The sequence below is a fragment of the Formica exsecta genome, unplaced genomic scaffold, assembly GCF_003651465.1.
Source record: "Formica exsecta isolate Colony F162 unplaced genomic scaffold, ASM365146v1 scaffold365, whole genome shotgun sequence".
NCBI lineage: Eukaryota > Metazoa > Arthropoda > Insecta > Hymenoptera > Formicidae > Formica > Formica exsecta.
In genome coordinates this window covers 1,396,732-1,408,078 of record NW_021850897.1, presented here as the reverse complement: position 1 = coordinate 1,408,078, position 11,347 = coordinate 1,396,732, and the positions used below count along the sequence as shown (strand labels likewise).

The following is an 11,347-nucleotide window of genomic DNA, read 5'->3' as shown; positions in this document are numbered from 1 at the left end:
CGAGAGACGTATACATAAGTGTCTTATACCTGCAAACGTTTGCCCTGCAACGCGAAAAGTATCAGCTGTAACGGAACTTGCAAAACGGCGCTCAATTGGCATCCTAGTTTCATCACAAGTAGCGAGTTGTTTATAGGTTTATAGAGCGTCCATACCGCCCCAATGTTAAATGTCATTGAATTCACGCAACCAAAATATCGAATGCCACTGCGAAGAACGCTTCGTTGCTTCGTTGCGTTCGATGGCAGCGGCCAACAGCATGCGAACGTCAAGTATACTCTCACAAACACGAATATTTTATCCAGCGTTATTTTATCCTTCATAATAACACACGGAAGTGCAACTCACAATGGACATTCAAGCAGGCCTAATACGAACTTTAATCATCCGCATAAGATTATTTATTCGTGTAAATACTGTAATAACACTGTCGTGAGGCGCCAAGCATTGCGCGTTGCATAAAATATAAGCAACATTATCTATTACATCCTATATTTGGAGCAGAATACATCAATTTTCGAGGAATTTCAATGTACGTGATACTCTATTAAAAAACATTAAGCTATTTGGATGACATTGATTACAATTCTACAAACCAGTCTTTTAAAATTTAAGTATTAAAAAAATAATATAATTAAATATAATTTAAGTATTGACAAAATCTAGTTTTAATATCGCAAGCTTCTCTAATTTCGATATTTTTATGCAATTACGTGATGTTTTCATAAGTCACACATGTTAAACATAATTCGAAACACTGATATCTTTTGAAGTTGCGAAAGTTGTTTTACTTTCGGAAATGCGGAAGCCTATTTGTAGAACACTTGAATTGCTCATTATTCCTTTAAGATTATTCGACAGACTGCGGGAGAAGTTTCACGTATAATATTGGAGTAAAACAGCATTTATGCGAAAGTGCTGACGATCTTAGTTGCTACGATTGATTATTACCTGGAAAGTTGTCTTTACAGAGGAATAATTTTCCTCGGTATTGATTAAACACTTTGTCTTGAAATGCTTTTTCCATCACATAAGAAAATAAACGTCATTAATTAATCATACGTATCGAACCTAACATCAGCACAAACTTACAAGCACTTCCAGATATTACATTGCTTTTATGTAATTACAGTCTAATAGTATACGTAATTGTCTAGTAATAATTAAATCCAACACGATATACTATAATTAGCAATGAAACGGAATTACAGAGTCCCTTCTGGTAATTGACTACAAGCTATTATAACAAGCGTAGTATACGACTTAAGGTAAAGCGAAATCAATTCATTGTCGGTAGTGATATGATATAGACGGAAAGAAATAACTCGTATAATTTATTATACGTTATTATAATACGCAGATCTTATTTTTCAGAAATCCACTTTTTGATAATTACTAGATACAATTATTATACAAGAACTATTCGTATTTTACATAAGTGTATCAGCATCGTTCAATCATCATCTTCTTCAAGTAAAACTCGAAACGTGGCTAGATAGGAGAAAGCAGTCGAGATGTACTAAAAATGTTTTAAAAATTATAAATGTTTGATTTTGATAATTTAGGTAATTAATCGTGTTGTTTATTAACTTATTTAAACTTATCTCACTTATTTAAAAATTTTGTCACAAGCAAACCGGTATATAAATATATATTTATTTATATTTTTGTTATAAAAATAAAGTATTATCTATAGAATATAATTAACAAAAATATATATAAGAATAACTCTCTCTCTCTCTCTAAACAACTTATTATCTATATTTTTTAAATAAAAGCAAATAAAAATATTTGTGCAAGATAATTTAGTACGACAATATCTCAAACACGTATCTCATTAAATAATGCAAAAATATTCATATTTATAAACACAAAAATACTATAATAAAATCAGTGACTCACTGAGGCATAATAATTTAACGAAACAGTCGGTAGCATGCAGGGTACGTTTACAGCTATAGGTTTTTGGCCACGTAATAAAGTGTGCATAAAATTCTTCTGAAAATCAACCTTCCCGTTATACCACATTGAGTCATACGCAGCGTGAGTAATATCAGTGCTCTACAATATTAAGTTTTAAATATATATATATATATATATATCGTATCTTTTTATCGCACATCTCTACATTTATAAGTATAACTTACTGCACTTAGCAGGTGATCAGCTGGCCACGCGCACAAATATACTTTTGCGAGAGATGAGATAAAGAAGATTAAAAATGTTGATTTTACCGACATTGGTTGTCGCTAGTAAAAGAGAAAACTATAATGAACAATGTAGGTAGCTTTTAATACTATATTTATGCTTTGTCAAACAATATAGAGATGTTTTCTAAATTATACGATACGTATGAGAGAGTTAGGGCCACCGCACAAGCTTTTCCGTAACACGTTACGTTACGTTAAGTACCGACCGTAAACCTAAATTCGTACGTAATCTTAAACTTCAGTCAACGCACTTTTCAAAGAAAATCGTAATGTAGTATGCTTTTGTTACGTTACAATATATTTTCTTTGTGCGTTGACTGAAGTTTAAGATTACGTACGAATTTAGGTTTACGGTCAGTACTTAACGTAATGTGTTATGGAAAAGCTTGTGCTGCGGTGGCCCATATTTTGTATAAACAAGTGCAATCATGTGTAAAAGAAAAACTTATTAGAATAATGTAAAATATAATAGTAACATATTATAAGAGGTTTTTGTTTAGTGCTTAATAAATAAAAAATGCAAAAATACATTTTTATAAAATATACACTTGTATTTGCACATTTCATTAAATAAGGATAATAATTATACTCACGCTAAGAAAAGTGCAGCCAGTAAATATGATAACTATTGTACTAACAGCCAGCGATGTTAACATCACATATCGAATAGAAAGAGTTACTTTCTTTCCATACCTGAAACGATACATCTATTTTTATCAAGATCTTGTAATTATGCGACTAAAAATATTTTATAATATTAAAGCAATAAATCAGTAATGTAGTGAAATAAAAACATAAACGATTAGCATAGACCGGTACACAAGATATATGTTGTGTATCTTTTCGAAGAAAATATCCTGCGAATAAAATTAAAAAAATAACTTGCTTGGAAAAATTATTTTTTGTGCAGATAATTTTATTTAAAAAAAAAGTGATTAATTCATTATTTCCAACTATTGTCCGAGAAACTCAGTTATTCGTGTAAAGAATATATTGTAGCGTCTCTCACAAAGTTTTATTACTCCATATTACTCTCTGTACTTATATTTACTCTATACTCTATTCAGTACAAAACACTGCCGTGTCTTTTTATATTTGGCGCATCTATTTCTTACATTTTTAATGTATCTTATAAATTTATTTCATATACTTTTTCAAATAAAAGAAAAGAAGACAATAGAAAACGTAAGAATAAGACAAAGATAAGCGACAAACGGTAAGAAAAGCCAAAAAGTGCAAACAAAGAGAATAACAAGATATATATATATATATAATATAATATAATATAATATTGTTTATTATTTACCAGAGTAATTCTTGATGTTCTTCTACACATGCATGTAATTCGGCAAATTTCGTGACTGCTCGAAATCTGCTGGATAAGATATCACATCTCGCTGACACAAACCACAAGAGAAGGGCAATGAAAATGTTTGCACATACCTGCGTATAACTTTGATATATAAGTAGTATGTGATGTAAATAAATGATAATCTTCAAAGGTTGGTAGTCCACGAAAAACGGATATTCTATATCGATGGGAAACGGATGCGGTTCTATGACAGGACTAAGAATAAAAAGTAGACCGGTAACAGTGAAGGCGCATATTGAACCTACATAAATTAATTTACAACTATCAATATATTGATGAAAAACATTCCTCTCTTTTGGTTTCGCACGCTTGCAATAATCCTCCAATTCATAAATCACATACTGCAATTGAATCATTGAATATTAGATGAGCAGCAAATATTCATGACATGAACAAAAATATGATTGCATATTATTTTGCACATAATATAGTTTAAATTTGATATTAACTAGTCTTTTTCTTTTGTACAGAAATATGTATATGTGCGTGTATATATGAATCGGGATTAATAATTTCAAAATATAATTTTTATAAAAAAGCAAGACATAATGATATAAACAATCGAGTAGTAAATAACTCATTTTTTAGATATTAAATATGTAACATTATTGATAAGTTGCAAATAGTTTAATTTATAACTTGAGTAATATTGATGCATTTAAATAAAAATAAATTATTGTCATTTCGCGAAAGATAGCAATAAATAAATACGTGAGTAAATATATATAATTTTTTCTATTTTTTTACTATTAAACTGTGTATGTCAATTAAATATAATATTGTTTAAATTCTTACCTGGAGACGATCGTACTGCATCGAGAAGCAAATTATTTGTAATGGAACCTCTGCAGTGGTGCATAACTCGCAGCATAATTTCATTATCAAAAATAAATCTGACCGATTAGTATAAATTGTATATATTATCGCAATCACCATGATCAATCCGTGCAAGACAGAAAGACAGCGAAATATTTTGTTACGTATTATTTCCCATTTTGTAGCAGTTGGTGGTAATGGCCAGCAACATGCAAATAACAAATCGGCCTTCAAAAACGCGATAAGTTTCTCTATTGTCAGTGTATTTGCCATTACAAATATTAGATCTATCCTCTTATATTATCGTTACATGCGTATACACACGATTTGAACTGACTTCGTCGACGGAGAGTAGCATTTCGCGCAGGATACGTATTATATTTAATTTATCATCAACGTGTATACCGCACAGCTGTAAGCATAAAACATTTTAGATAATGTAATGCACGTAATCCCCCTGATGCACATTTCCTGCTTTGCAGTTTTGCTTCTGGCAGAGCCATGTGTGTAAGTTCACAAATTATGCAACTAGCGAATTATAATGTATCGAGGGCTGAGCCCTATCGTAATGGTACAATTATTTTCTTACTTCCCTAGGCACAATCGTAATTATGATAGGCATAGAATGAGGGATAAGAGGGAGCAGTATAAAGCAAAATATAATATAGTCATAAATAACACCTTCAGTATTATAGTACAAAGCTAGTGTGTCACATAATTTCTTTTAAAAAGTTTATCTAACATATATTTGATGTATTTTATTGTGAATGTGTGTGATTTTTCTTAATAAAAATTATTATTAATTTCTTTAGATTTTTTACATTTATAAATTTACAACTTTATTTGTAGAGAAATGTAGTGAGAATAATTTTCAAATTATTTCGTCATTTACATTTACATTTATTGTTAGGTTGCTTAAATTTATTTTTTATTATTGTATGCTCTATATTTAAGCTTTTTACAAATAATGATAATATATAATTATATGTTTAACTTATACGTATTAATTCCTTCGTTGATTCTATATAATAATTTATGTATGATATTATAGTTAAAAAAACTTTATAGAGATTTATATTTACACATAATTAGTAGATTTATCAGTTATATTCCTAATTAGTAAAGAATAACAGTAATCAATTAAGAAATATAAAAAATAATTTATCGTATGTTATTTATCATTAAATATCCATTAATCTATCTAATAATAATAAAATAAAATAACAACGAAAAAACTTATATAATTATTTTTATTAATACACGAAATTTTATTTCCATGTACAATACTGGTGCTTCTCGATTTATTCTTTATACAATCAAAAAAATCTAACGAAATTAATTTTCTTTTCGCATTATCCTGTGTTATCTTCAGAAAGAATTATTCGAAATGTTGTAAGAAAAGAGAATGCCGTTGAGACGTACTGCAAAATTATTTTAAAAAACTTTTAAATACAAATAAGACATGCATAGCAAAATTATTATATATATAAATAATACGTAAATTATCAATACTTATAAAATAAAAAATAAAATATAAGAAGTTGAAAATACAAAATGTACAAAGATTAAATAATCAAAATCATATTAAATCAAATAACTAGTGTAATAAAAAGTAAAATGTTTCTCTTACAGAGGTATAATGTTGGAAAGTTAAAGCTGCTAGTAAACCAGGAACTGTTATAATTACAGGTCGCTGACAGCGGAGCAAAACGTATAACATAACTTTCTGTGAATCAATTCCATGTTTATACCATAACGAATCATATGCAGCATCCCCGATGTCTGAACTCTATGTAAAATATTTTTTAAGGTCTTTGAATATATACTACATATATACACTACAACATATTTATATTTCTTTTGATCGGTTAATTTTATTTGTCAAAACTTACTATAGTCATCAAATAATCAGCCGGCCAAGCGCATAAAAGTACCTTCATCAATGATGAGATACATACAACAATGAACTCTGCTTTTGCGGATAACGGTAGCCGCTATTTAAAAAAATGTGAGATTTATTATTGATAAAAATTATAAAAACATCACAAAAATATGTCACTAATATATGATGTTGTTCTTGAGATATACATATAGGATAAAATGTTAATATCTGAATATATTAATGTTTGAACGTTTTATTTTTTTCTTCTGTATTCGCTTTGTTTTTATTCTTATTTAGAAAACTTTTTTAATTTCTTTAAACGTTTAGTTTTCTACATGTTACAGTGGAGAATGCACTTTGTTACTTAAAAAAAAATTATATTCTAATATATGGAATATACACACGCTGAGAATGGTAACACCGCCAAATACTAGTGAATAGCTGCTAATACCGAGTGATGATAACACTACGTACGAAATAGATAAGCTCATTTCTTGCGCAAACCTGTAATATATTATACGATAGTAATTTTGTAACTAATTAATTAAATATGGCAAATAAATGTATACTCTCTAATATATTTTTATATAATATAAAACTATATAAACATCATACAACCATATATGATTTTACATTTCTAAAATTTGTTTACATTAATTATACTATGACTTTTTGATAGTTTAAAATATATCAGATGGTTGTAGAAAAGAATTCAATATGACTATATAACAAATGTTTTAAGCACAAAATTAATAAATATTAATCGAAGATTTTAAATGATTAGACTAATTGTTTATTTCTGATATGAACTATTAACATACTGTAAGAGTTCTTGATGTTCTTTAATACATTTTTTCCAGTCGGAGTATTTCGTAGCTGTACGAAACTTGTGGGATAAGATTTCAAACCGCGCAGATGTGAACCATAGTAAAAGGGCAAGAAAAACGTTAGAGCTCACTTGACAATAACCTTGATATATTCCGAACGTATGATGCAAATACACGATTGCTCGCAATGGATGCTGATCAACAGGAAATGGATACTTTATTACGAGCGGTAACGAATGAAATCCAAAAAATAGTGGCTCTAAGATTGAATTGAACAGCGCTACGGTAATCATGCCTAATATCGTTATATAAAAGTATACGTATTTATCAATGTATTTTTGAAATACATCCTTCGCTTCTGGTGTCGCCTGGTGATAATAATCTTCCATTTGGAAAATTACTGCCTACGCAATTAAGAAAGCAATACTTAATTTAAGATACATATGTTTCTTTTGTTAAAATTAAATTTTATATAAGAAAAATAGAAATGTGTCATTTTCAATTAATATATCTCAGAAATTAATAATAAAAAAATTTAACGGCACTTTTGTGATATAATGTCGATATGACCTGTCATTGCGATAATACGAATAAAATTGATAAACATAAATCCAAAATCTCAAAATATGAAATGTCAAAAATTTAGAAATAATTCGGTTTTACAAACTGATATGCATACACGCAATGATTTTGTTACGTTTTATCAAGTTATATTCACAACTGTCGTGTATGTTTCTCGCATCTCTTATCAGTAAATAATGAAAAATGAATTTTCAACCGCGTTAAAGCTGTGACAATATTAGATGTGATATAAACATTATATTATTAACCATTTTAAACATTCTAATAATATAATCAATATAAAAAATAAATGTTAAAAATAAATATATTAATAATTTTGTATGTATATCTATTAATTTACTTTTTCAATTAAATTTTAATTAAATTCATTGTCATCTGTTTTTTTTATTATTTTATAATTTTTAACACTAAATATTTTAATGATAAAGCCGTATAAATTAATGTTCTATTAAATATATGCATTATTCTTTATATTTTTAGTATTATTAAAATAATTGATAAAAATAGAAGAACAATTATAAAATAGAAAAATATATACGAGAGTGGATAAAAAAATAACTTGTTTTATTTGTGTTTTTTGTTTTATTTGTAACTTGAGTTTAAAACCTCTGTCTGTTATTTTGAACCAAGTTATTTTTCGATCCACCCTCGTATATGTATATTGAAATTAAATGCATAAAATATAAATGTAACAATATATTGTATGAAAAATTGCATAAATAATGGATAAAAATTAGAATAATAATTATTTAATTAGTAGTAATTACTAAATGATTTCCAGTTTTTTACTTGCAAACGGTCGTGCTGCAGAGTAAACAATAGTATTTGCAACGGAACTTCAGATAATAAACCCACTGCGACGCTTGATTGCATAAACATTTGAACATTATCAATACGATAAATAATTGTATATATTAGCTCGATAATCAACAATATTGCGTGCAAGCTTGAGACTAGACGAAATATTTTATCACAAACGATTTGAAATCTTGTTGCGTCTCGCGATACTGGCCAACAACAGGCAAATAATAAATCCACCTTCAGAAATGCAATAACTTTCTCTAACGTAACCTTCTTCATATTAATCGAGGCTGCCTCTCTCGATAAACAATCATGCGTTCCGGTTGAATTATTTCAACCGGAAGTATATATCGTTGTATGTTATATATCCTTGCAATATTCTCACAATCTTACAAAATACTCCGTATATTGGATAAAAAGATTCAAGAGAAATATGGGAAACTATTACATGAAAAGAAATATGCTTTCTTTTGTATGCCAATAGCATAAAATATTGCAAAGTGCATATTATCACATTTAGATGAAATTATACTTACTGATTATTACTTACTCTTATTTTCCTATCTTTGGAGCTTATGCGTGAACGAATATATTAATAAATTATGCGGACGACTTAGAAATATACCAGCTATAATGTTCTATAGCAGTTTTCTCTATCGTGAATTATTATCATAATAATGTTTCTCTTGCAGTCTACGTTGGTTGAAATGGTATCGTGTAAATGGAAACGCAGATACACAAGAGAATTTTATTAAGTGTAAATATTTCTTTATTTGATTTTTGCAACATCTATCGAATAATTTTTAAACGTAGTAAAGAAGACAACAGAAATATTAGATAGCTCAAAATTTCCAAAACAAACAAAAAATATCTATTTGATATTTATAAATATTATTATATGTATTTAAACAAAAGAAAAGAAGCTAGAACATAATAGAATTTTTAATGGTTTATTATAAAGTAATAATTAGATTGATAATATATTGATATACGATACGGTGTCTTTTATTTGTTTTATTTATATAAACAGACACAAAGAGTAAAATAAAATATAGATAAAAGCATTATTTTTGGATTACTAGCAAGATAAAAATTCATATTTTCGTTCCAAGAAATACCGAACGTACGTTTTGTCCGATTTATATTTATAATTACTGTTTTATATTCTTTAGTTCTATTTACATATGGATCCACATTATATTAACTAGACTTTGAATACTTATAGTAATTATATAGCACGGTCAGATATAGATTTCAGTTTAAAAAATTGATAAACTGCTCTTGATGCTTGAGAGGCGTTATTGATGAATCAAATAAATTTGCATAAAGTATCAAACTTAAAAATATTCGAACAAGCATGTAGAACGAATGCAATGCAACATTTAACGTTTATGTAGATATTTTCATGATAAACGGAAAATTGTTTTCTTCGCACATATGCGTATTTACATATATCTGCAGACGCGCTTAGAGAAATAGCAGATAATATTAAACACATGGTATAATGATAGAACTGCAATTAATGTTTTAACGAGATATCGTGAGATAATATTGATATTTCACAAACACGCTTTATTCAAGTAAAAATATATAAAACTCAATTTTATATTTATTAAGGCTCCTGAGTAGTCGACGCGGCCATATTGGAATGATGACGTCAGAAGCGAGAAATGACACGCTTAGAATTCTTGCGTGCCATTTTTAAATAAAAAGATATTTTAAAGAAACAAGACTACAGATCGCTTTAGTATACTCGTAAAATTGTCCGAAAACTAAGCTTTTCCTTTGACAATTAATAAATAACCGTAAAATGAGTGTCAAAGTAAGCCTAGTCATACGGGAAAACATGTAGTTTGACAGCTGTCAAAAGAAGTGGAAAATGTTTTTTTTTTTTACATAACACTTTTCTTGCTAAGCTTAGTTTTCTATGTGTCACTTAATAGCTAATAAAATATCATAAAGTTGGCCTAAATACTTGAACAATGGCCAAAAAATTATCAAAAAAAATTGATTTTTTTCTATCAATTACCACTTCGATTGTTAAACGCGAGTCTAGTACTTTACAAATTACTCTGCTAAGAAGCTCGATAATGGATATGTAAGACGGAGATCTATACACACGTACACGCGATCCAAACTGCGAAAAATGACACGAGTCTAGTTATATATCGATGAATCATGGGGCAGCGCTCGATTGCGAAATTGAACGCTCGAAACACGCACTAGGCGAAACGAGTGCGTACGTGACCCTCATAAAATTCAAACACAATCGATCGTATTATCTCTCGCGCGCATTATTACGCCCGATATACTAAATTTTTGTAGACCGAATTAGCGAAACGAGGAGAAACAAACGAGCGATCGTTTTTCAAGACGGAAATCGCCAACGGCTTAAATAAGAAAAATGGTTAATTATGGCTTTTGTATTTTCCATACAAGATTATATATCACAAGAAAAAAAAAAGACATAGAAAATGTCTATTAAAAATTAAAACTAATTTTGTACTTGAAGCATAAAGATGCATAAAGAACACAATGTCACGTCAGAGAACTAAAGAGCAAAGCCGGTCGTAGATGGCGGATTTATCAGATTTTATATTTGTTTACGGAAGAAACTAGGAAATATTCCTTAATTAATTCCTAGTTCATTTTACGTTTCCAAATTTAGCTTTCTTAATTGTAGACGCTTCACAAGGTGTGTAAACCAAATTGATTTACTGTTGACAGAATGGATAGAGAATCGTGGAATCATTTCGATTGCGAACAATCGTTTATCGCAACAATGCAACTTGCGTAATTCTAATAAACGCGAAAAAATTTGCAACTTGTTCTTTCCAAAACCGGACGTGGATGGTGG

General features: G+C 28.6%; 2 protein-coding genes across 2 annotated transcripts; both read right to left on the bottom strand.

Moving 5' to 3' along the window:
• Positions 1–599: 599 nt before the first annotated feature.
• Positions 600–5,601, bottom strand: LOC115239194 (odorant receptor 85f-like). The gene is made up of 6 exons (XM_029813575.1): positions 4,378–5,601; positions 3,517–3,923; positions 2,804–2,903; positions 2,148–2,249; positions 1,903–2,061; positions 600–1,519 (listed from the first exon to the last, which is right to left on the bottom strand). The coding sequence occupies exons 1-6, from the start codon at positions 4,669–4,671 to the stop codon at positions 1,454–1,456; spliced, it is 1,128 nt and encodes a 375-aa protein (XP_029669435.1). The 5' UTR covers positions 4,672–5,601; the 3' UTR covers positions 600–1,453.
• A 394-nt stretch (positions 5,602–5,995) lies between these two features.
• LOC115239133 lies at positions 5,996–7,552 on the bottom strand. The gene is made up of 3 exons (XM_029813489.1): positions 7,077–7,552; positions 6,291–6,392; positions 5,996–6,187 (listed from the first exon to the last, which is right to left on the bottom strand). Exons 1-3 carry the CDS (start codon positions 7,494–7,496, stop codon positions 5,996–5,998), a joined length of 714 nt encoding a protein of 237 aa, XP_029669349.1. The 5' UTR covers positions 7,497–7,552.
• Between the last annotated feature and the right edge of the window lie 3,795 nt (positions 7,553–11,347).